At 46.4% G+C, this 26,477-nt stretch overlaps 1 protein-coding gene across 1 annotated transcript; it reads left to right on the top strand.

Annotated features, from left to right (window-relative positions):
- Nucleotides 1–105: 105 nt before the first annotated feature.
- LOC306951943 (organic cation/carnitine transporter 2-like) lies at nt 106–18,839 on the top strand (the record flags this gene model as incomplete). Its single annotated transcript, XM_079542543.1, has 10 exons — nt 106–498; nt 8,121–8,224; nt 8,893–9,047; nt 9,668–9,839; nt 10,831–10,957; nt 14,204–14,304; nt 15,521–15,735; nt 16,859–17,041; nt 17,418–17,553; nt 18,752–18,839. The coding sequence occupies 10 exons, from the start codon at nt 106–108 to the stop codon at nt 18,837–18,839; spliced, it is 1,674 nt and encodes a 557-aa protein (XP_079398669.1).
- Between the last annotated feature and the right edge of the window lie 7,638 nt (nt 18,840–26,477).

Here is a 26,477-nt window from a genome sequence, read left to right on the forward strand (position 1 = left end):
GCCGGCGAGGCCCGGCCCATGGCAAAGCGCTCGGCCGGCGGCTGGGCGGCTCGGGGCCGGCCGCTTCCTGCCCGTCGGTAGCGGCGGGCGAAGTTCGGCCGCGACATGCGGGACTACGAGGAGGTGACCGCCTTCCTGGGCGAGTGGGGCCGCTTCCAGCGCCTCGTCTTCTTCCTGCTCAGCGCCAGCATCGTCCCCAACGGCTTCAACGGGCTCTCCATCGTCTTCCTGGCCGGTACCCCCGAGCACCACTGCGCTGTGCCGCACGGAGCCAACCTGAGCGACGAGTGGCGGAACGCCAGCATCCCGCTGGAGCTGCGCGGCGGAGTGACGGAGGCGAGCCGCTGCCGCCGCTACCGCCTGGACGCGCTCGTCAACCTGTCGGCGCTGGGGCTGCGGCCCGGCATCGACGTGCAGCTGGCGGAGCTGGAGCAGGAGCCGTGCCTGGACGGCTGGGAGTACAGCCGCGACGTGTACAGCTCCACCATCGTCACCGAGGTGAGGGGCGCAGCCGGGCTTCGGGCTGAGCCCGCTCCGCGCCGCTCGGGCTCGTTTCTTGGGTTTGCTTCCAGCCGCACGGTCCGCGTGTCCGTCAGGAGCCGCGTTCCCGCTGCTCCCGAAGCGGCAGCTGCCGGCCGGACGCACCGCCCGCACTGCGTTGCCTAGGGAGCGTGTGTGGAGCTCGGCACTGCTGTCCTGGGCTGCTCTGAGTGCTCCTGCTTTAAATCTGGCGTGCTGCATTTAGTTTGAGGGCTAGGCTTCTCTCTTCTGTTTACTTCCACTCGCAAAAGTGGTCTCCGGTTGCAGTGCTTTGGCTTGTGTGGCCTGTATGTGGTGCCTGCTGAGTTGGTGCCAGCTGGTATCTGCAGGAGGACCCTGGGGAGCGAGGGTCAGCCCAGGAACAGCGAGTTGTTGGTGGTTCAAGGATATCTCTTTTTAAACTTGTATATCAAAAGGGTTTGGTTTATTTTCTTACTGAAGGTGGCAGAAGTCATCCTGCAGGTGTGGCAGTTGGACGCTGTAGGGGAGTTCCATTCTGTGCTGTGCTACAGAGGACCCTGAATTTGCTGCACATCAACCTGATATCCCCTGTCCTTGTTCAGCAAAGCTGTGTCCTGCCAGCAGAGCCTCTGATCCACACAGCCAGCAAGGCTGAGGCTGTGCTGGTTGTGCTTGTGTCAGGTGCAAGGTACACAGACCCATAGGCACTGGCTGCCTTAAGACACAAGGAAATACTCGGATTTCGAACTGCAGAAAGGACTTCTCAGAAGGCTTGTTAACCGTTTATACCATCCAGTTTCCTGTTTGTACATAGGAGCAATCTTTGCAGAACTGTTAGCAATGTTTTCTGCCCAGTGGCCTTTGTTCTTTGCTCTGCCAAGCAGAGATGGATGTTTGCGTACTTAGTGCCTGCTCACAGAAATCCTTCTTGGGTGAAGGACCAGAGTGAAGAAGAGTGTGGGAGAGATGCCCTGATAGCGCAGGGAAGGGTGGCCATGGCAAAATGTGAATTGTGAAAACTTCCCTTGAACATGCACAGTCCTTAGGGCTTGGGTAGCTGCCACAAGGTGTTGCCTCACCTGTTTCTTAAAGAACTTCTTTCTTCACAAAGAGTAAAACTAGTTCCTGGTCATCAGTGAAACGTATGGCTGTGAAGGGATGAGGCACTCTCAGGACAGCGTAAGGCAGTTGGCATCCTCTGGAATTCAGCATTTTGCAGGTGAATGTGCTGGTTTTGTCCTGAGTGCCACAATACGGTGCTTGTCCTGACTGAAGCGTCATTTGTCAGCACATTTTTCTCCCTGCTTCTTCACTGGGCTTTGACTCAGTGCGAGTTACGGGGTCTGAACTGTCAGAACATCCAGAAGCTCCGAGATTCCTAAGGGCAAGGAGCTGCTGACGTTCTGCTACGAGTCTGCAGCAGCTCTGCACAGTTTGGCAGAAGTTCTGTGTCTGGGGGAGGTAGCTGTTGGCTGCCCAGACTTCGTGCACTGAGGCAGCATTTTTTTCTGCCTTTAATACTAATGCTTTTGAGCCAGTTTTGCAAGAGCTGTGGCCTTTTGCATACTTGCAGGTTTTCTCTGTTCAGCTTGTTTAAATTGCTGGCTTGGTGTTGCCACTTTCATGGTTGACTAATGCTGTGTTTGGTTGCATATCTCGAACTTGTTGAATAATCATGAGGACCTTTGCCCCAGATTTCTGGAGCTGACACGGGGAGGGGGATGGGGCGTTTTTTAAGAAAGGTTTTTGCATAAATCTCTCTTGACTCCAGGGAAAGCCCTCCGTTCTGTTTCTGCTTAGTGCAGGAGGCTTAATGCATTCAGTTCTCATTTGAAGGGAGACTTCCCTTTTTTCCAACAGACATAGCAGTAGGCAGTCTGCCCTATTTAACCAGTTCTGCTGGAGCAAAATGCCTTTTCCTCCTTTGCTACATGTATCGTGAGGCATAAGAAAAGCTTTACTTTAGCCAAAGTAATCCTTCCTCCCTATGTCCCATAAAAAAAAAACAATGTAGTCGTAAGAGTTCGCACGTAGTGCTAGGAGAAATATTATCTGGGGTAATTAAGGGGAAAGGCCAACTTCCACTCCCAGTCCTGTGTGTGAAAGCCTAGTATCTGCTGTGGGATTGAAGTGAGCAGTGCCTTGGAGCGATAGTAGTCTAGAGGAGTCACATCATGAGGATATGTTGGATGATGGAAACATTTTAGTTTGGGAGAATTCTTATGTACTCAAGTATGGAAATGCTTCTTATATACTGGCACTTAAATAGATGAAGAGTTCTGTGTTCATCTTCAGTTTTATAAACGTGTTGTACTGTTCATCAGCCTGAAATCAGCTCAGTGCAGGCATCTTTTCTGCTTCAGAACTGCATGTTTTGAGCCTGTTGTAGCCTTAACGTGTGTCGGTGGCTATTTTTGCAAAGGAAGGATGCTCACTGTGGAGCTACTGCAGCACCATGAAACCTGGTGTGATGCTGAGGCTCCGGATCCTTTATGAACACAGATGTGAATCAAAGCCAGGTGAGCCAGGTTCAGCTCTGCTGGGCCCATTGTTCACTGCCACACGGCCTCCTCCTGTGCAGGAAGTCGCACCCAGATTTCCATTATTCCTTGTCCGTTACAAACAGCACGTCCTCTTTCTTGCTGCAGGGTAATACTGCGTATTTTTCTCCATCTCAGGAGCTGCCACAACTATGAATGTGTCATAGATAAGTACTGAGGCTGTGATTGATTTATAGGTGCAAAATGTGAGTGTTAGTAATTTTGTCTGAAGGAGAAATGTCTCATTTCCAGCTCGTAAGTGGATGTGAGTAGCATCTGTACTGAAATGCTTTAGCAGTGCAGTGGTTCTTGTGTTGTGCTGTATGAAGCATGTGCTGCAGGGCTGTTCAGCCATGCGATGTGAAACAGAGTTAGGATTTTTAAAGAGTGAGTGACCTCTTGTTGATGCCATTAAAACTGAGACAGTGGTCATTTAGAGGCACCATGCACAATAAATAAGGGAGTAATGATGGATCCTGCTAGGACGTCTGTAACTTTAGATTGGTAATCCAGTTTTTTCTCAGTTTCTGGTGTCAGTACCCCATTTCCTTTCTTTTCCAGCCATTTCAGAAATGGGATGTTTGGGAGAGTTAATTTTTTTCACAGAAATTATGAAATGTTTGGTGTTTTCTTCTATGTTCTATGCAAGTTTTACTTCTGTGGTGGTTTGAAACAACTACAAGGGGAGACATAGAGCATAATGTATGTTTTGTAGATGCAGGCTTCCATTTGTAGATTAAAAGCTGTGAAAGAATATCTAAAAAACAGAATCACAGAATGGCCAGGGTTGGAAGTGACCTCAAGGATCATGAATCTCCAACCCCCTGCCACATGCAGGGCCACCAACCTCCACATTTAATACCAGCCCAGGCTGCCCAGGGCCCCATCCAACCTGGCCTTGAACATCTCCACGGATGGGGCATCACAGCCTCTCTGGGCAGCTGTTCCAGCACCTCACCACTCTCTGTAAAGAATTTCCCCCTGACATCCAACCTCAATCTCCCTTCCCTCAACTTAAAACCATTTCACCTTGTCCTGCAGTTTTCAATCCTTTCAAAGAGTTGATTCCCCTCCTGTTTGTATGACCATGAAATACCTTAGATATCAGAATGTGTTTTCAGAGGAAAAGTTGTTTAATAATGCTTCGCACTCTCGGTTAAATGAAGGATATTTACATGGGTATGATAGAGACCAGATTCTGAATCGATGGCTGTAGGTACCCTGCTGTGAGATGGGCACAGGGGCTTTCTAAGAACCTGCCTTGCTGTACAGAGAGAAGCAGTTGGTGGGAGGGGGCGTGTAATGCTGGATTCACTTCAAAACTGCTTACTAAAATGTTGATTTTTAAAAGAAGCAAATATTAGCACATGAGCCTGTCCCACTTCTACTTTCTTATGTGCAAACATAACTGTGCACAGCTCCCAAAGTTTTTGGTGTTTGTCATAGTGCTTTGTGCAGGGATTTGGTTACCGGTATCAGGGAAGCACAGTTGATGCTGAAGCGGAACACGAATTGAGAAAAGTGTGGGGGTTTTTTTGTTTGTTTGTTTTTTTCCACCAGTGTGATCCTGAATTATGTTGTTAACCTTGTGATTATTTCTATAACTTTCCAAAGGTATTTGGTAGCAGTTTGTATCTGTTTGCTGTGACACTGTAATTGCGAGGACTTTGGACGCTTTGTGGAGTTCCCCCATATTCAGACTTGCAATTGCCATGTTATGGTATGTCATCAAATACTGGGCAAACTTTATGCTTGAATATGATTGTCATATTGTTATTAGCAGTTAGTTTAGTTCCTGTTGTATCTCCTTGGAAGAGGTGGCAAAATCCCAGTGAAAGTTGGTTGCAATAAGGCGTCTGCATCAATGTCTGGGTGGAGCACTGCTGGGTTTCATGTCAGGAACTCGTGAGGTGTCAGCTCTCCTTCCAAAGCAGGTAATGTTCTGCAAGCACAATGGTACAGTGCCCATACACAGAAAAAGTAGATAACCTTTACCTCTGGGTGGCTTTGAAGTTCACGGGTTGCTTGGAAGAAGTACCAGGATGTGGCGATGTCATCAGCTGCACTTGTGGCCAGAACTTGCCTTGCAGCTGTAGTTTGATGCCTTTATTTGCACTGCTGCCTGGTTTTCTGCAGAACTCAAATATTTCATCTCAGAGTCTGAATTTCTTTGTGATTGTGGAGGCACGTGTGAGATTGCTGTGGCTCCCAGCTCATTGCTGCAGGTGTGAGGTTAATTATGAAGACATTGCCCTGATGAGCTCTGCGAGAAGTATTTACAGCCTAGTCAAAGTACTGCACTCTGAGTAGGAAGATAAGCTTCAATCACAACAGATTATGTCCTTTTCCAAAGTTAGAATAATAATTGTGAGAAAACTCTGTGCCATGAGCAATGGGGAGCAGCGTGGAGGAGCTGACGCTTTGCAGGGTCAGTAGCTGCTCTTTGGAATAAGGGCTGAAATGTATTCTTCTCCCGTTTGGAGCCACAGCACCTTGCTGAGGTGAGCCTTATCTGAGCCACGGGGCAAAGGCTTTGCTTACTCAAGGGATACCAGGAAATGAAAATAGCACGTGATTTTAGAGCACTGGGTCACAGCGTGCTGTGTCCAAACAGCCCTGCCAGCAGCAGGAATCAATCAGTTACTGCTCTTGGGATGCTCACTGGCCTTCCAACCGTGATGCTTCAGTGACTTTTTCTTGAGCAATGTATGGTTCAGGGAAGGGTAAGGCTGCAGACTGGTTCTGGAAGACCGATGCCATCATCAACACGAACGATGTAGACCTGTCTTGTGACTCATTAAAAGGCTGAGGACTTCATTCATTTACTGACTGGGGTGAGAGGTAACAGACCTGAAAATCCATCTGTTCTGATAGTTGTACCCGTGGAGTTTTTGGCTATAAATAAGTGGTATTGCACAACCAAGCTAGTTTTTCCTTGGAAACTCAAGACTGAAGTTCTCTTTGGTGCCTGGTCCGAGTGCTCGTCATCATAACAGCTGCTGTAATTATGTAAATAGAGTGGACAGAAAAACAAGATAATAATTAGGGCACCGCCTGAAGGACTGGTGTGTTTCCACCTCTCAGGGCAGCCGTGTAACACATTTCATAACCACGAACTTTTCCAAGCAGTGTCTCTATCTTTGCATTCACAGGAAATGTTTGTTACCAGGCACAGCATGCTGGTGTCCAGCAAGCCAAGTGTGGTGCAGGCTGGTGCTGAGCTGCAGTGTGGGAGACAGCTGGAAGGAGACAGGCCGTTGTCAAGTACAGTGTTCAGCTTCTTTAGGGATGTAAAGTGATTTAGTTTCTTTCTAAAGGCCTTCTTTAGGAACAGTACTCAGTAATTTCTAATAACATAACTAACATGTCTGGTTCCGGTGGCTGATGGAAAGGATTCTTGGAGTGAGTCTGTCAGTGCAGTGCTGGGAGTGGTGCTCGATTCCCTGATAAATACCATCACATGGAGACATGCGATAGCCACAGAAGCCTCTGGTCTGTGTGAATTTGGTGGTGATCATTCACTGTGTATTTCCAAGCACTGTTAGTTTTACCAGAGCTTCTTGGCTGGCGTAGCTTGTGTGAGCAGTCATCAGAGAACTGCTCAAATGTTCTTCCATCTATAACGCAGTGTTTGTGGCACGAGTGCAGATTAAATCATAAACATGTTAAATTACAGCTTTTAATCTACGTTGCATTGATAATCATAGAATATTGTGGCTGGAAGGGATCCATAAGGATCATCACTTCCACTCCCTGCCCTGCACAGGGCCTCCCAAAATTCAAATCCTATTTCTGAGAGTCACCCCCTGCTCCAGAGCCAGGTTAAAAACAACCGAGCAGAACCCGCAGTACTGAACTGCTTGTAATTGAGGAGGAAAGGAAGGAGTTGTTGGGACCAGCATCAATATTTTCATTTCAACCTCTTTAGTGCAAATTGAAAACTCCCAAAGTTTCCATCACTAAAGCATCACATGGGGCCCTGTCTGAAGGACGGCGGTCAGCAGGACCTGGCCTTGTGTCAGGAGTGCTGGTGGCCTCCAAATTCCCCTCCTGTGCTCAGCACCCAATGGGGTGAGCAGGACCCGAGGGGCAGCGGCTGCAGGCAGAGCCCAGCAGTGAGGGAGGGCCGAGGAGCATCCCTGCTGCTCTGTGCTTTCTTCTGGTATTTATGAATATTGACACACATTTTTTTTTCCCCCTCGATAACCAAAACACAATTAAGACTCTTTCAATGACAGCTGTTGATAGAGATAACCAAATAACATGAATGCTATTTCCGAAAAATGAAACTGAAGCAGGTAAGAGGGTTGCAAACTGTTGCAGTCTTCATTTAATAGTTGTCTTGTTTTTTTTTCCTTCCTATTTTTGCTAACGTGTTTTCATTTTGAAAATGGTGTTTTTCTTGGTGTGTATTTCAGTTTGTGTTCTGAAGATTGCAACTGATCCTTCCCTGGAGAAGTGAGATCTGCTGGGCTCTGCAGGTCCTGTTGCAGACCCACGCTTTGCACTTAGGTCCCTGGTGAGCGGTGAAGTCTATCCCAAAATTAAATTGTAAATTTATTTTAAATGTAAATTTGATTACATTAAAACATAATAAAAGAGGAGGCACTTTGCTCTATGTAGTTCAATTTCTCTTGAATTATAAATGTGAGGTTTTAATGGAAACATTCACCATATGCAGGAGAAGACAACTGGGGTTTGTAGTGATGCCTTGCAAACCCAGCAGGATTAAAAGGGAGCTGAACGGAGCATGCAGTGAAATTGGGAGTGACTTTCACCTGCATACACGGGGAGAACCATAAGAGTCAGCCATTGACTGTGTAAAGAGGTGGTGGTGCTGTGGCCTCAGATGGATGATCTGAGGAAGGATTGGAGCTGGTGGCATTTGGCCTCAGCTGAGCAGCATTGGTTGGAGTTAAGTTTGTCCAGCTCTGTCTGTGCCTTAAATTGGTTGTTCTTTCCTTCCATGGAAGCTTTCTGCCCACAGGGCACGTTTCCCTCAGGCTCAGCCAACTTGCTTAGAAGGAGGGAGGGAAAATGCTGTTGATTTAAAGCCTTTCATGTTCTTTCTTCTTGCAGTGGAATCTGGTGTGTGACAATGACTGGAAGGGGCCCATGAGTACCTCCCTGTTTTTTGTGGGCGTGCTGCTCGGATCGTTCATATCAGGACAGCTCTCAGACAAGTAAAGTATATGCACCACAACCACTGGTCTTTGATGTGTTTTGCAAGCAGTTCTTGCATGTGAGGTTTGGTACAAGTGTTTTCTGCGACCTCTAACCTGTCCTAATTCTGTGAGTGCCCAATCTGAATGTACACTGTGTAGAGCACATGGCCTGACTTAGATCAGGATGTCACAGGGATCACTGGTAAGGGTTATATTTACCAGTTTATTTTTTCAGAGTAATCACTTCTGCAGCAAATTGTATTTATGCCAGAAAGTGTAAGCAAGAGATGCTTCATTTCTTTCAAACATTTTCCTTGTTATATTTGTTGGTTTTTTTTTTAATATGCTGATCTGTGTAGTGAAGTGTTTGCTGTGTAGAGGTGGAGCATCTATTATTGCTTTTACATTGCAAATAATGTTGCTGACAGTGGGTTGCTCATTCTGTCAGAAAGGAATGAGTGGTGTTTCAGCACACACCTAAAGGTGACTTGGCTGTGACCCTTGGAATATTATTTTCTCGTGTCCTGTGAGTCTCCTCATGTATTTAGAGTAGATGTGCATGTGCTGCTGAATCTTTGCTTCTTGCAGATGTCTTATCTCCCTAAGTATACACCTGAGTAATTTCTGAAGATTTAATTCATGCTGTTCTTTTCTTTTTTATTTTCTTTTCATCTAATCCATGGAAGATTTGGCAGGAAGAATGTGCTGTTCTCAACTCTGGCAATGCAGACCATCTTCAGCTTCGTTCAGATCTTCTCTACCAGCTGGGAGATGTTTTCCGTGTTCTTTTTGCTGGTTGGCATGGGGCAGATCTCCAACTATGTGGCAGCGTTTGTTCTTGGTATGGAAGTCCTGCTGGGCCCAGAATGCTCTCTGTTGTCCTGTCTGCTTCCCTGCTTAGGGCTGGTTTGCTTTGTCAAGAAATGCTGTTAAGAGTTTGTCCTCACCATGTGTGGATCCTCACCTCATGCTGTCTTTGGAAGTTTCCATTGATAGAAGTGCAGTCTGAATTAATTCAGTGAGTTACCAGAGGATTCACGTGTTTCAACTAATAGAGAAACAGAGAATTCCAGAAGGTTTTATGGGTCATGGCCTAATCTAGGCATCTCTGAAGTATCCTTTAAAGAAGCTAGTCTCTCCATAAGCTGCAGAAGATCCTATGGAGATCAAGCTGAAGCTAAGTCCTAGTATATCGGATGGTTTTAAATCCTCAGGTACAGTAGATCATAAAAGCATAGAAATACAGAAGAGTTGGCTACTTCTAGATACAGAAATACTATATGGTCTGATCAGTTACCTTCCATACTTACAGTTACTGGATTGATGCAAGATCATCACGCGAGGCAGAGCTGCAGAGCTGTGGTGCCTCCAATAATGCATGGCTGTGTAGTATGTTCCAAAGCCAGTTATTTGTGGTTGCTTTTATGTTAAAATACCAATCTTCGCTCTTGTTCTGAACAGGCACAGAAATTCTTGGCAAATCCGTTCGTCTACTATTCTGCACGTTGGGGGTTTGCATCTTTTATGCCTTTGGCTACATGTTGCTGCCACTGTTTGCCTATTTCATCAGAGACTGGAGGATGCTGCTGCTGGCGCTTACTTTACCTGGGCTGCTCTTCATCCCACTGTGGTGGTGAGTGCAATGAAAACAGAAGACTTTAGAAGTCTTGTCAATGGGTTTTTAAGAGCCAGATGTCAGCCAGGCTTTGGCATTGAAACTCAGGAGTGGGCAGAAGAGCTGCCATTGTATCCTTTGCTGTTCCCAATTCTTTAGACTTAAGTCTGCAGCTCTGTGAGTAATCTCTGTCTGATTCATGTGTGAAGAAGTTAGTCTTCATTTTCCTTGAGGGTTCTGGAAAATTAAGTGATTGTACGTGGAAAAGGAGGAGGGGGAAGGGAGGATAAAAGGGGAAGAGAAAGAAAAACCAAAACAAAAACCCACCTTCATCCTTCTGTACCAAATAACACCCATTAGATAAGGCCTAAACTAAAGGCAGAATGAAAAAGCAGTTATTTTGGAGAGTGACATGGTGGCATAGATCTGACAAGCTGTAGCTGTAGAGCAGTGCTTGCACACCTGTGCAACCTCAGTATTTCCTGCCCTAGTTAATGAAATGCTGCTTTGCAGTGATGTAACTTGTAGAGCTCAAGTCGTCCACACGATGGTGGTGTTTCTTCACTTACACATAAAATGAATGCCGTTGCCTCTTCCTCCCATGCAGATTTCACATGTAAACGCTGCCACATTCAGCCAAGTCAAGTAATGATTTGATGTGCCGCAGTTACTAAGCAGGTGCCTCTTCATTTGCAGAATGCTGCCTGTGTATTATTCACATTTCTGAATTTCTTTAAACCATTTTTCCCGTACTCTGAAAGTTTCTGTTGCTCTTTTTTTTTTTTCTTGTTTTCCCCTGCATCATTCTTCAGCTCTTTTGTACTTTTAAAATACACAACACATTTTAGTCTGTTCTTCAGCTTGTAAATCTGATTTCTGTTGTCTTAGCTTTAATTTCTGCAAGACTTGTCAAGTTTTAAGCTCTCTGCGCCTGGAACAACATGTGTTGGTGTCTGGAGCAGCACGTTCTTTGGAAATGCTGGCATATTATTCTGAATCTTTCACACAGGATCATTCCAGAATCTCCACGATGGCTGATCTCTCGGGGCAGATTTCAAGAAGCAGAAGACATCATCCGAAAGGCTGCGAAAATTAATGAGGTTACAGCCCCAGATGTAATCTTTGACCCTAGTGAGGTAAGATTCACTTAGCAGTCAGGTTGTTTGCAGGGCCTGTTAGTATCTATGGAAAGCAATGAATTTCCAGTATTGCCTGCACTGTATTGTGTACTTTTGAAGTGGTTAAAAGTTCATCCTGTACTGGAAAGGCCTTAAAGCAAAATACCCTTTCAGTAAGGTTTGAGAAGGCCTTGCTGCCCCAATCCCATGCAACATTCAAATGAAAACATCAAGATGTCTTTTTTTATTTTATTTTATTTTTAGCATGATTAACAGCTTTATTTTCTATTTAAACCACATTTTTGGAAGTGAATGTAATTAATTTGGTTTGCCTATTGCTTTGTGATCTGAATACGTCCCAGATGAAGCAAGCAAATTGGCAGGAAGTCTCGTTTATCCCAGTGACTCTGAATACAGTGGATCTCCTTAAACCAGGCAGCTGACAAATGGCTTCTTTGGGTCTTCCAGGCTCCTGAGACCTGGCCACACTGCACTGAGGAGTGTATGCCTTAGCACCTAGCAGGGAATTCAGTCTCCTGGTCTCTTAGTCTTTGTTTTTCCTCCAGCTTCTGATCTTTTTGGATAGAAGCATCTGATTGTGAGTGGCTGGTTATAGATAATACTTATGTTCTGGACAGATTTTATGCTTGTCTGCTCTAATAGAAAACTAATCCTAGCTGGTGAAATAATGCTCTTCAAGTTCAACTTCGATTTCAAGTAGAGGAGATCAAAACCTGAGCGTCCTTGAGCTGGAGTAGTTAGCAGTAAAGTTGTTCTTGTTTCCTTCAGGTATCTCTGAGCTGTTGGTATCCTTAAGCTGCAGAATGAGTTCCACGTTCATTTATTCACAGGTCAGACAGGCAAATTGTTTGCATAATCCAGGGGAATGGGCACCTCTCTAAGCACATCTGTAGTGTCTGTCTGGGCACAGTTGCTCTGCCGTATTCCCACTGACACTGGGCACTGTCTAGTTGTTGATAAGAGAATTGCTTGTTCCTATCTTTGTATATTGTCTTGATTTACAAAGCTCTTGGGTCTTGCAGTCTGAGCTAAACGTTTAGTCAGTAATCTCAAATGTGTTGCTATTAAGGCTGAAAAGGCTTCGTTTGGCTTGCAGATAGCTGAGGTGCAGACAAGCCTACTTATCTAGGCTAAGTTCTAGATAGCAAGATAGACATCCTGGTCTTGCTGGAGCAGAATGCCAGGAAAACCTAGACCTGATGATGGCTTTTGCACTGGACTTCTATTGAAAGAATCTTTTTTTTTATTTTTTGTTATTGCTTTCTTTTTCCTTCCCTCTCCTGCTTTAAGCATGAAAACTCACCCTGTGCCAGAAAGAGGACAGAAAATGAGCTCTGGCTCCAACATTCAGTGAAGATGATCATCCCTGGAATGCCTCCATTTTCTGTTCTTAGAAAGAAATACTGATCTGTTCCCCATCTCTGAGTGGGGCTGGGTTTGAAGCAGCAGAGCAGTTCACATTTCCCCAGGGAGGGGGACTGGAGCAGGCTGGATCACAGAGATTAAAATCACAGCACATCAACTTCCAGAAACACAGTTTACCACTCAAAGCAAATGGAACTCGATTAACAGGGGTTTGTTTAACTGCAGAACTCCCAACCATCTTTTTTTTCTTTTTTTTTTTCTTCTTTTTTTTTTTTTTTAATAAGCTGTGACAAAATAATTTGTGCAAAGCCTTTCTTCATCTGCGGTCCCTTTATCCTCTTCTTTTGTGCGCTTTCTGAAGAAGGCTGGCATCTTCCCCTGAGGTTTTAGGAAACGTGTTTATGCTGCAGCAGGATTCTCAGAAACAGGCTGGCCCTGAGGCACTGTGCAGCTGGAATGGAGGAGCTCACGGGGCTGCTGTCCTCTGAAGTGTTTAAACTCTGAGGTTTCCAAACCAGTTTGGATTTCAAAACCAGTTCAAATCCGTGATCACAAACAGTCCATAGAGCATCAGTAGGGCCTGGTTGGCTGAATTGTCTGACGTGAGGGGGATGAACAGGTTTGGATGACAGGTTTCATTCCAGATGCCTTCCCTTCCCTTGTCATAGCTTCTTGCTCTGTCCTGTCCTGCTAAGGGGCTGTATTATCTGGCAGGGCCCTTTTTTCTCATCACTAATTTAAATTTTGCATTGTTCCTCATTTTGTTTTGTGGTTTGTTTGGGTTCTCTTTTTTTTTTTTTTTCCTTTTCTATTTTTTGTGTTTCCTGTTTGTAGGTTTCTTGGCAGCAAAGAGTGGCAGAACTGGAAAGCACAGAGGGAAGATCATGTGATTTAAGAGAAAGGGCTGGGAGCTGAGAAGCTGCTGCAGTTTGTGCAGGGGGAGGCTTAAGCTCAGGCAGAGTAAAAACTATCCTGTGTAAAGAACTGCTTGCCTTTAAGAGAAAACTAAGGTTTATGAGGGCAAATGCACTGAATTGTGGAGTGCTTGAGCAGTAGAATGCTGTTTTATCTTCCAGGTCTTCAGGACAAAATACTGCTTGAAATAATGTTCACTTGGCTGCAGAGTTACATAAACTTTGTGCTTGCGAGATGTGGAGGAGAAAATACATGTTTTGAGTTGAGGGACAGGACTTGAGGGCTCCATGTCAGTCTCCAGCAGCTAACTTGCAAATTATCACCTGCCTGAGATGGAGGAGAAGCTGACGAGGAACTAAGTGTAACGAAGGGTTGCTTTTATCTCTTTGCTGGTGTGCTGGAATGCATCCAGCTTCTTCCATTGAGCCTGTCTGATGTTCCAGGGGAAAAAGAGTTGTGAGTTGAACTGATACAAAGCAGAGGATGCCAGGCCAGGCAGAAAGAGTTTAAAGGCCAGACAGAAGTAGTTTAAAGTAGTGAATGCACTGTGTTGGAGTGGCAATCTGACTTTGTAATCATGTTCACACACCGTAGTGTACACAGTGCACACAGAAGGCGTTCAGTCTTATATTTGTAAACTAAAGCTGTTGCTTTGTAAGTCAAGCATGGAAGTTAAAATAAGCAGCTTTTATGGAGTCTAAGGGAAAGAAAATGCTTACTGATTTCAGCTCAAATGTTAAGTGACTTTAAAGAAGGAGCAGCTGTTTTTACAGATACTTGTATGTAGGCACAAGAGACGTGTTTGATTAAAAGCAAAGCACCAGGTTCAGCTTTACAGCATACCAAAATGGCCCCAGGAGTGCTCAGAATACTGGTGTGTAAGTCAAGCCAGTGGGCTTCTTGTCACAACTGTTCTGTCTGTGGGATGCTGATGTTCCATGCTTTTTGTTTGCTTGTTTTCAGCTGCAAGATTTGAGTTCCCAGGGGCAACAGACATACACCATTTTGGATCTCATGAGAACACGAAATATCCTCACTATCACGATTATGTCAGTGATTCTGTGGTAAGCAGGAGTGTGGTTCAGGAATGTGTCAGCACAAAAACAATAAAACAGTAGGAAAGTTCCCTTTGAACACTGAAGTATTCTAAAGAGGTGTGGGCAAAACTGGTTAGCTTGAAAAACAATGGGCTGAAGTGACATCATGCTGTTTATGTAGGTTCCTTGTTTCTTATGCTGAAGAGCACATGGTAAATGAAGTTTTGCAATGAGAAAAAGGAGTCAACGTTGTGGAAGTTAGTTTTATTATCTTAAATACTCTTGCAAATCCTGCAGAAAAGTATTTGGTGGCTTGGGGCTGGTTTTAAACTGGTTTTACCTTGTTGGTCAGTTGCCTAATCTGTTTTTATATCATTTCCCAAAATATAAGTATCCTATGCTGATTCACAGCAACGTTTTATATACACACCCATGGTATATTCTGAGTTATGAATTGAAATTCTCTGCAGGTGTAATTGCATCCAGGTTTGCCAGTGTGATAAGCTAAGGCAAACTGCTACTAAAAGTGAGTTCCAGCAAGAACAAGTAGGTTTGTTTAATACAAAAAGAGCTCCTAAAAGCCCCGTGTTGTACAGCATTATGGAAATTACTGCATAATAACTGCTACTGAGGAGAACAGCTTTACTGGCACATCATACACACCAACAGGGGGATTACCTCTGTTATCCCAGGCCGTTTATTTTAAGCAGTTGAACCATGAAGGTTACTCTCATGTGAAGTGAGAAGAAAAGAGAACTGAGTTTTGGTCAGTGGTACACTTAATGCTGTGCAGTAATTCTGCTCTCGGTTCTGCTATGACACAAATGCAGTGGAAGGGAAGTGCTGAGTGCTCCGTGCTGATCTTGGACAAATCCTGAGCCAGTGTCATCATTTACCATGTGCTTGTGAGGCATAACCTCCTCTCCCCAGTGTCTCTAAAACAATATAGATTTCATCACCAAAGACACCTCTGTGTTTCCCCGGTCACGTGTGCCGGTCTGGCAGTGGCACAGTTAAGATGGCACTGTTCCCAGCCTCTAAACTCCATCCTGTTAACCAGGCACAGAGCCATGCAAATACAACTTGAATGCTATCCTGCCAACTCTGGGCACGGCAGAGGAAATCCTAGGTTGTTTGGATCTGCCAGGATGCCATCCTCCTTTTGTCTGAGCTCATTCAGCAGGGCGGGTAACGACCCAGGCCGCTCTAAAGAACGATCTGATGGCCCATGCTCTGTTTTCAGGATGATAATCTCCGTTGGTTATTTTGGACTTTCTCTCGACACACCCAACTTGCACGGCGACGTCTATATGAACTGCTTCCTCTCAGCAGTGATTGAGGTCCCAGCCTACATCATCTCCTGGCTGCTGCTTCGAAACCTGCCCCGACGGTATTCAATGGCTGCTGCGTTATTCTTGGGAGGCTGTGTTCTTCTCTTCATTCAGCTGGTGCCTTCACGTATGGAATCGTTAGTTGATCTCAAACACACATGATAGGCCAAGTCCAGTGCCGTGCATTGGGCAGATGTGGAGGAAAAGTATCCTGAAGGGACTAAATATAGACGTATGGTTCCTATTTTTGCCATCCTTCCTTGGTTCTTAGTGCTCCAGCACCGAGAGCTCACAAAATATACCAGGTCAGATGTGTTTGTAAAGACAGGTCCTTGCTTTTGTGGTCTGTTTGCATCAGTACCATAGTCCAGTTTTGCCCTAATGCAGATCTTTGGCAAAGTGCTCTGGTAAACTCGTGCAGGTTACCTGAAGGCTGCAGAACTTGCTTCTTAAAAGACTGCCACTGACTGCCTTTAGGGCTTGTTTGGATGTTAATGTGGAAGTATTTTTTAAAAGCAAAGATGCTTGCACTGCATTAAAGTTAACAGTTAAAACAACGTTTTGCAAATCTGAGGAGGGCAAATCAACATTTATTGGATATCAAACCAGCATGCATCTTCAGGGTAATGAGTTTGAGGGCTATAGACTCCATCAAATACGATGTCATATTTGTGGTCAATATATGGAGGTCAAATTCAAATATGATGTGGGAGTAATCTTGTTGCTTAGCACTTCTTTATTCTTTGATTTATGAACAAATGAGGATGAGTTCATTTTACGTAGCTAATGTATGAGTCACTGTTTTTTTTAATTAGTTGGAAACTGATATGATCTGTTTTGATTTTCCAATCCAGCTGTCCTGGTTAAAGGACAGCATTGTAGAAATGACTGGATTGTAGAAACCAGAGTAGCAAAGTGAAAATAACTTATTCAAATGCTTCACTTTGCTCAGTTTATTAAAAAGGGATACGTGGCACTGTTTGCAATAGCAAAGGTCTGCCCCATGGAATCTGGAGAAAACTTTTGAAGTTGTTGCCCTGTTGTCCTTATTTTTTAACCTCCTCGAGAGGAAAGTGGAAATGTTGGCTCCCAGTTTAAAAGAAAGAAGTTGCCCATGCACGGACGCGTGTGCAGAAAGGAAAGGACACCAGATAATGCAGTTAATGACACAGGAGTTGTGCAGTCAGTAAATTTACAAGATACCATGAATTGCCAAGCGTTTTATTGAAGCTCTTGCATTTTAATTTCAGATATTCGTGCCGTATCTATTCTCCTGGTGATGTTAGGGAAGTTTGGGATCACATCTGCCTTTGCAATAGTTTATGTTTACACGGCTGAGCTCTACCCAACGGTGGTCAGAAACATGGGAGTTGGAGCAAGTTCCATGGCCTCAAGGCTTGGCAGCATCCTCTCACCTTACTTTGCTTATCTTGGTAAGTGAATGTGCTGGGGGGACGCTGGTGGCTGGAAAGCATTGGTTCAGTGCTGCCTGCAGGGCTGAGGACAGAACTGCATCTCAGTGCAAGACCCGGTTGCGGGGTTTAAAAGAAACCAAACCAAAATCGGTTCTGCTCATTTGCTCTCATTCTTGAACAGCCCCATCCACACAGACACTGTGGGGGTGCCCGTGAAGGCTGTCAGCTGCCCAGCACTGCAGTGCTCGTGTCCACATCGTGGCTCTAGAATGCATTGTGGCACTGTGGAGGTCAGGCTGCTTTGGAGGGTTTTGTTTTAACTAACAGCTGTTCTAAAGTGCAAAATGTTGGCAGTGAGTTGGAATTGATGCTAGCTTTTGTTGCTTTCTCCTAGGTGCCTACGATAGATTCCTGCCTTACATCCTGATGGGGAGCCTGACTGTGCTATCAGGAATTCTGACTCTGTTCCTGCCAGAAAGCTATGGAATGCCTCTTCCTGACACGATTGAGCAAATGCTGCTGGTAAAAGGGTAAGCATTGCCTTCTGATTTTTGTACATCTGTTTTAACTATAAATGTAAGTGCATGCCTCTGTGTATGTCCCCATTGGTAGAGTCTTGCTAAAGTATTTGATTTGCTCGAAAGTGTGCTGACAGTAGGAAAGGCTAGTTCTATAGAGACTACTGCAGTCACAGCACAAGTAAGTAAGGGCCAATATACCCGTGTACCACAGAAGCTGCTGGTTAAAATTTGGCTGTACTTACAAAAGATTTGATATCTGATAATGAATTGTGTAAGGAGCGTTGTTCTGGAGAGAGGTGGGATGCACTGCACTAACAGGGCAAAGAATTTTTGCTGGTAGGATGGCTGACCTGATCAGGAGAGCTTTAAACTGGGGGTAGGGCAGCTAGCAGCAGCCTTGTGAGGGACTGGTGGGCTTGGGTGACGTGGAGAAAAGAGGATGCAAAATCAGCTAAAGAAGGCTTTTGGGCAGCACCAGCTCCAGCATTTGCACGTAAGCATGGAAATATCTACAGCCTGCTGCTTTGGGGAAAGGCAGGGGGTGGGGAAAGGTACTTTCTGTGATATCAGCCTGCTGGGGTGCCTCTCTGAGGGGTCTATGCATGGTGCATGCAGCATGGGGAGTAAACATGAGGAGTTAGATTTGTGTGTGCAGTTGCAGATCTTGTTGGGATCATGGAGACGTGAGACAGCTCCCGTGACTGGAGTGTTGCAGTGAAGGGATACTGGCAGGAGAGAGATAGGAAGGACAGACTTTGCTTTGTATGTTTGCTTTTAAAGGTATAGTGACATTTTGTGGATTTAACAACCAACTCACTGACAAAAGTATTTTCAGCCCACAGTGGTGAGGTCACAATTCTGGTTGAAAGGGGCTTTATATTTCAGTCTGTATGTTTTTAAATGATTCTGCAGTATCAAACTGTCACAAAGTAATTTATCTTTCCAAGTTCTTAAAGCGGTGCAAGTACTGCTGAATTCTCCCAGTTTTTTCTCCCAATTCTCCCAATTTCAGCTGACCTAAAAATCATTGAGAGTTGGACCTTCTGCCATGGCTCTGAGTGGAGGCAGATACTGTTAGAAAAGGACCCATTCAACTGGGGTCAACAGAACATTAAACTTAGTCTGTGATGTCTGATAGGGTTCAGAATATCAGTCTTGTTTCTCTGTTTGCTCTTCTAATCTATTTTCCTTTCTCTTTTTTTCCCAGACTAGAATACAGGCCTGCATCTAGTGCCAAAAGGAATTCAAAGGATGAAGAAGAAAACCCAGAGATTTTTAAGAGCACATCTTTTTAATGAAATGCCTACTTCCTGATGGACTGAAAGTTAAATGGATTTGCTCCTAATGCTCATTCTAGAAAGGGCTAGTGGCAACACTTCTTCCTGCAATTTTAACCTTATTTATTAATTTAAACACTGTGTTCCATATATTCTCTTTTTATATGACCACAAATACTGTGTAGCCTTCACTGATTTTTCAGCCAGTTGTTTCAATGTGTTTTAATCCTTTAACCAAGGAACAGTATCTGATCAGACCTTTGGAAGTAAGTGTGTAGGTGAGCTGAACAATACCTGGAAGTGAGTTCAAGGGCTGGCAGAGCACCTGGACTCCACAGCCAGTCTTCTTCAGAGCTGATGCCCATCAAGAATTTAGAAACACTAGAAGAAGCTGCTAATTACTTTTGATTTCTTGACTTCTGTCTTTGGACAGGAAACTTATTTATTAGAGTGAAGGTCATGCAAACATGCCACTGATCTTATGTGAATTTGCATGTGCTGAGTTTGCTAGCAGGTTCAGAAAGGTGCAAAGAAAGATTTTCTTGAGAATGAATTCTAACTTGGTGTGCTGTGTGTAGGCTGAAAGGATGGTCTTGCACAGAACTCAGCACTGAGGTTCTGCTGACAGAGTCCTCGAATCCAATGCTGGATTTCAGCTACAACTTTTTGGTGACGTTGTTTACATCTGACACTGGAACGTGGCCCACTTTGAGGCTGTGTTTATTTAGAATGATGCAGAAGGTTTTATCGTGTGTGTGGGGGGAGAGGGTGACTGCTGAAAATTTTGGTGACTGCTGAAAATTTTGGTGACTGCTGAAAATTGTCTTTCTGAATTGTTTGGGTTTTCAAATCATAGTCTGTGCGATGCGGTTGGCAAAAAGCAGTTCTGCTGTCTTAGTTTCTGACCTTTCTGCACACACACACACACACACACACACACACACACACACACACTATCAATAATCCATGCCACTGCCTTGACCTCATGGTGTGAATTCCCGAGATCAACACTTACAGTGCACTTATGACCACTGGATTTCGATTCTTGGCTGCCAACTGTTGGCCTGCTGCGAGGTCTCTTATTTCCCTTCACTCCTGTTAATTGTTCATGTGAGTTGTGTTAAGATTATTATTATTTTTTTTTTTTTTTTTTTTAAATCATGTTGAAAATCTGCTGAGACTGTTCCTTGGATCACAGCAGCACCCTTGGCATCGCCTGTGTCTGTTTAAAGGTGTGCATACACGTGGTCTCCTTTGTGCCATCCTGATCTCACACTGCATTACAGATGTGCCTGGTGAAAGCATTCATCCTGTGGCATTTGTTTGTCTGTTGTCCTGTCTTGCAGAGGCTGAATGAGCAGAACCCAAGTTGCTCTGCTCAGGGCTGCTGGGGCCTTGCTGGCTGCTGGCTCTGGGGTGTTGTGCAGCTCTGTGCCAACGTCAGCTGCTCCGAGGCTTTTGTTAACCAAAGCCCTGTACCCTGTCCTCGCCAGCCATGCTTGCTTAAGCTGGAGGGTTTCACTGCTTTCTCTGCTTCATCTCACCTTCGTGCTCGGTGCTCTGACTGGCTGATGGTAGCAGGCCCAGAGTGACACGGGGAAACTCACTGCTGTCACTGTCAGCTCCTCTGGGAAGAGAAATCCCAAAGCTTTGGCAGGTTCCACGTCACTTCTGGTTGAGAGAAGGCCATTGGCTGGTGGGTTTAAAACTCACCGTGTGCTTTGAAAAAGTGGAGCATAAGTTGAGAATCTGAATTTTGCAAGCTTCACTGCACATCGTGTGGTAGCCTTGATGTGTGCAAGTAAACGTCAGGAAAGTGCATGAAAGCAGGCAGGCTGCTGTGTGGTGATGGGAACATGTCCTCACCCCAAATCTGTGATGCTTTTTGTTGTGTACCCCACCTTTTCCAGAATACTCATTGCAATTGTAAGAATATGCTCTAAAAGTCAGCACAGATAACTTTCTCTGCATGCCACCTCTCTATTAGGCTTACAGGAACTGGAACTTGGAGAAGCAGCTTTTTTTGTGCTGCAGAAGAAGCCTCGCCACAGGAATTTGAGGCAAAACATTCAGCTGCAACTTCCTCGTCATGAATTTGCCAATGTAAACAGCCCTGCCCCACGAATCTTTTCCTGTAAACTGTTTGAGAAGACAGCCTGAGATGTAAGATACGTGATGTGTCGTGGAAATTCCTGCTGCAGCCCATCCAATGTCTCGTTTAGCTGTTATCTTTCATCTGCTATTTCACACAGGTTCTGCACCTTCCTGTGCCTCGACAGCAGGCTTTTGTTCTTGATTCTAATGTTTATTAAGTGCTTGTTTGGGATTTTTAATATGATTAAATTGGGGGAATTTCCTGGTCATGACTAATCCTACTACAGCGACAACCTCTGTGTCACAAGTTATATTTTCTTCCTTGCTAATCTCCTTAAAATCTAAAAGCGAGTCAGAAGCAATCTATTTAATATGGCATCCTGTGTTCCTTTGTTTACTTTCCTCTCCTGCCCTAATCCTCGAGCTTATCTCTGCAACAGGGAACTTCTTTTGATGTGAAGTCAGAATCCAGCTGCTAAATATTTCCAAAAGAACCCCAGGGGATGTTTTAATAACATCAGCAGGCAGGGGTTTTGATCCGGGCAAGCAGGATATGAGGGTGGAGGGTCTGACCCAGCTGTAAGGGTGATGGCAGTGCTGGCAGCAGGTCAGATCTGCACCAAACGGGCTGTGGGTGCCTTCTGTGTCAGATGGTGGAGTTCAGTGCTAGGGTCAGGTTGTGCCTGGTTAATGAAGGTGCTGCTCAGTAGTGCAGAATGTGTTCTGCTGCCCCTCATGGAAGGCCTTGTTTCGCTGAGAGCTGTCCTGTTATCCTCAAACAAGTGAGGAGTGATGCTTTGTGAGGGGTTGGGCAGAATTTGCCTATGAAAGAGGTAAAACCAGGAGCGTGGTCACTGCGCAGGGGGGTAATACAGAGTTTGGCTTTCAGGTGGGCTGTAACCTGTGAAATGCAGGAGGGCTGTGATGCCCTTATCGTGCATTACAACCACTGAGATCTCTGGTCAGGGAACATTGCTGCACACTGCAGGATCTCTAGTGAGGAAAACAGCATTAAGGCCTTGGCTTGGAAACTGGGTTCCCTTCCTTCCCAGCTCTTTGATTCCTTTCATCTCCCTGGGGAAGATGCACAGCCCCGTGACTTTGGTTTCTTTGCTTGCAAGTGGGAATATCGTTAGCTCAAAAAGCATCACAGTTTCCTCAGGCTGATGTTCACCCTCAGCAGTGTGTCATTCTCTGATACCACTCTCCTGGCTCTGGATATTGTGCTCTCAAGAACATCTTCTAATGGTTCCTCAAGCAGGCAGCTTGGGATGAGCCGGGCTGAGGAGAAGCATCACTTCAGCATTAATTTTCTCTATGCACTCAAGTATGTTGTGAAAGTGTTGTTCTTCCAGGGGACTTTCCTTTGGAGAGATGATGATACTGTCTTGCTGATCTCGTGGAACCTGAGATGAACGTGAGTTATCCCCACCTCTGTTTACAGCTGCTTGTGTTTCACGGCCTCACCCATGGGTTCATTGATCTCCCTGGGGACCATGAGCACAACAAGCACCTGAGGAAATGGTTGGGACTGTGTCTGTGATTACATTTGTGTGTCAGTATTTGTAGAATAGGACCTTAACTTGTAAAGCCTTTGCTTAAAGCACAGAATCAGCTTAGGCAGCATAACATGATGCTCATACGTGCCTTTGGGGTGCTTCGACCTGCTGGTAATGGCCACAGCCTTGTATATAGAAACGTATGGAAACTTCTTCTGAGAATGTAAATACTCTTAACTGAATTGATTCTTACCCTCTGCCGTTGTTTTTGGTTTGGTTTTGTTTTATAGAAAAATGCTCATTGTTTGTAAAATTCTGAATAAAATCATATCTGGGATTCGCATTCACATGAAGCGTTCTCTGACTTTGTTGCATCATCTTTTAATGTGTTACACAAATACCAGTGGTGCTTCTTTTTTTGCTTCTCTTTACAGTCCTGTAGACTTTATGGTGGTTGATTTCTTTTTGTTGATGTGTTCTGAGCCAAAGGGGGGGGGAGTTTTCCTTATAGCTTATCACTGTCACTGCTGTCTGTAGCTCCACAAATGGGCTTCAAAAACCTGAGCCACCCTTCCTCTCCTGCTTTATTTCCTCCCAACCACAAGTTCAGTGTGACAGTGGGCAAGCAGTGAGGTGAGACAACGGGGCACCTGGGGCTGCTGGGCTGCTTGTTATCCTCAATGAGGGCTGGAGAGAAAGCAGGGTGTAGAACTGCTATTGAGTAACAACTTATTTCACGTGGTCCCTGTAGAATGTGGATCTTGATTCTGGAGCCCTGTGAAACATTGGAGAAGAACTAGGTTGTATCTTGACCGAGTGCCAGCCCTCTTCCTTTAATTGAATAGCTTCCAGCTGGTTCAATCCTTGCTCAAAGGGGCACCTTTCTGTTGGACGTTGGTGGAGTTTCATCGTTTAACAGCCCGGTGCTGTTTGTGTATCGGATCGTTTTCAGTTAGGGGTTGTTCTGTGCATCCGAACAGCAGCGGTTCTGCCCGCCCCTGTGTGCACAGCCCTGGGCTGTGCCTGCTTGTAGCAGCCGTGCAGTCACTGTTCATCCTCAGCTGCTGCAGCACTGAGCCCTGCCCCGTGCCTTCTGCTCCATCTCAAACAAAAACTATAAAAGCAAACGAGGAAAAAGCCAATTATTTAAGAAGGTAAAATCCCTGCTGCCTCTGCCAGCCTCTGCTCTGGGCTGCTGCCTCATTTCTTCACTTCTGTTTGTAGAAAGAAATGTTTCCGAGGGGGCCAAAAGCAAACAGCTTTCTTCAGAGCCACAGGGGATTGTGGAGATGAGCGGCTACAGCTGTACGGGGAGTTTCTCTGCCCCGCTCGCGCCTCTAACGCGAGCTCTTTAACCTCCAACGCCGCCGCCTCTTCCCTCCATCTCTTCCATTCGCCGTGAGCGGCGCCTTCGGGCTCCTCCGTGGGTCGGGGGCCGAACTCTCCCCGCAGCTCCGTGCGGGTGGGGCCGGGGCGCTCCTCCTCCGCAGCGGAGAGGGAAAGGGAAAGCGAAAGGGAAAGAGCGGGCGATGTCCCCGCAGCGGGACCGGGGCAGGCGGCACACGCAGCCCGCAGCGGGGGGCAGGTAAGCGGGAAACGGGGATGGCGGAGCGGGGCGGGGGCTGCCCCGACCGGGGGTGCGTGGAGGGGGGATCGGACGGAGCCCCGGTACCGGGACGGGGCGCCCCGAGCGGCCGCTCCCGCAGCCGGTGCGGTTTGCGGTCCGATCGGGCGCTGCTGCTGCGCCGTCCGCCGTGGGCAGGTGCGGTTTGAAGGGGAAATAACGGCTTCTTTGGGATCGGGTCTAACCCACCCGCATCGGGTATCCCGCATAACTGCACCGAAGGACTCCTTTCCCCCTTTTTTTCCCTTTCTGCCCTTCCTATTCAGTTATCTGAGCTGTTGCGGTTTTGTTTTTTTTTTTTTTTGCTTTTGTTTTGCATCCCGGCTGCTTGCCTTTGCCTCGGATTGCTCTTATGGCTACTTTTTGATGCAGCCAAGAGAGGCAGGGAGGCACCGCTGCATCACAGACAGACATTGTGCTGGTGGGATCAGCACTTGGGAAGGCAGAACTGGTCCTGCAAAGTCCCTGAATGTAAACTGATTTATGCAGATTGTAATTAACCAAAACTTTATTTTTCCTTTGTTCTACGTCGCATCGAGTGTGAATTGCAGCTCTGGTAAACGCTGGTGGTGGTGGCAGAGCAGGAGGAATAGGAGATGGTCAGGAGCCTGAGAAAGAGGAGAAATAGATTTGGTTAGAAGAGAGCAGTGAAGCTGTGCAAGCAGGGAGGGCTGTGCTAAGGACATGAGGCAGGCTGAGGCTGGATCAGGAGCTCAGCACAAAAGCTTTAAGGTTGAGGTGGCCAAGAGTACCTTTTCTTTTTCTGTGGTCCTCTCCTTAAAACCAGAGGTGGGCTGCAATCTCGGGGCCCAATGCATCCCTGGGTGTTGGGGAAACAAAGCTGCCAATGGGGGGACTGAGAGGAACCCAAGGCATCAGGTTTACCAGAGGCAGAGATGCCAGAGCTGAAAGCCCCACACCTTTACCCTGGGCAGCTGAAATCCAGCTGTGCCTCTGCCAGCTCTCCTTCTAGGGAATGAAAGCCCCGTTCAGCAAACAGCCATCGCACAGGACCCAGGCAATGGGACAGGGAGCTCAGTGCCATCAGGGCTACCAGAATGCTCTTCAGATGCACAGAATGCTCAGAGTAGAGCTTGCAGAGAGCTGAGGTTTGGACAAAGAGCTTGTGGACACCATCTGAAAATGAGGTGAAAATGAGGTTGGGCACAAATAAGGCAGTGGGATTTTCTCAACTCTTTGCCCTTAGCTCAAGAAACAAAGCTGTGAAGCAAGCTCTGGAGTCGCACTATGAGTGTTTTCTGGTGACAAATGCCTTAGAGGAGCTGATAGAATGATCCATTCTGTCCTCAGAGCACTTGGGGATTGCTGGCTGTGGGGCTGAGAGGCAAAACAGCAGTGTGTGCTGCTCACCTCATGCAGGAAAGACCATAAGGTGCAATAGAGACATGTTTATGGTGTCTTGCAGTTGCATGACGTTGGGGATTTTGGTGCCCAGAGCTGAGCTGGTGGCCTTGGTGTGAGGGTTTGCAGCTGAGCTCTCATGGCCCTGCACCAAAGCGCTGCTCCTTGGCCCCGTTGAAGCTCTGGAGATAAGGCTGCAAATTCATCAGCTGGGAAAACTGCACCAGCTTTCTCAAAACTGAAAGCTGGATGAATTTGGCTCAGCTTGTCGGGTTCTGGAAACCACGTGGTGCCAGGATCAGGTGGCAGCCAAACGCGGATATGTGAGCTCTGAGCTCCAGCTCTCCCTGAAGCCTGCCCTCCTCTTGGATCGAGCCTTCAAGGCTCTCCTAACTGTGATTTTTCTGTGTCGTCAGAGCTCGCAGAGAGCCTGGCGGGGCTGGGGATGCAGGCTGGGGCTCCCTCGCTCTCTGAGCTGAGTCAGAAGCAGCTCCAGCTGCCAGAGCCCTTTGGCTCTTCTCCTGCTTTGTGCTTTGCAAAGCCACAGAGCGCTCTGCTCTTGTGATTAATGTGCTGCTGCACAGCAACTGCTCCGGCATTTGTGATAACACAAACCTGAAACAAAACTTCCCGTTTCTGCTTATAGCATCAAACGGGAAATTATGTAATTTTATATGTACGGCTTCCTTTACTAAGGAAAGCTTTCAAAGCAGCGACGTTCATTTGTCCAGCAGCACAACGGGCATCAGCTCCCGGTGCCCGGAGCATCGCCTCGCTCCCCCGCCCTGCGCAAGGGGCCGGAAGGACGGCTTGCAAAATCGTCTCAGCCTTCACTGACATCAAAGGGAGCTCGAAGCAGCCCGCTACGATGGAGGCGGGGGCTGACGAGAGCGGCGGAGCTGCGCCTTTCCCCGGGGACTGCAGAGGGCGGTGGTACCCAGCGGCGGCGGCGGCGGCCCCAGGAACGAAGCGGTGCCGCTGTGGGCCGGGTGCGCCAGCACTGCGATGCTCGGGAGCTGCGTGCTGCTGCTGCTGCTCTCCTTCCTTCCCCGGGTGGAAAGGGGCCTACCCGCAAGC

This window comes from Tetrao urogallus (genome assembly GCF_951394365.1).
Source record: "Tetrao urogallus genome assembly, chromosome: 14".
Lineage (NCBI taxonomy): Eukaryota > Metazoa > Chordata > Aves > Galliformes > Phasianidae > Tetrao > Tetrao urogallus.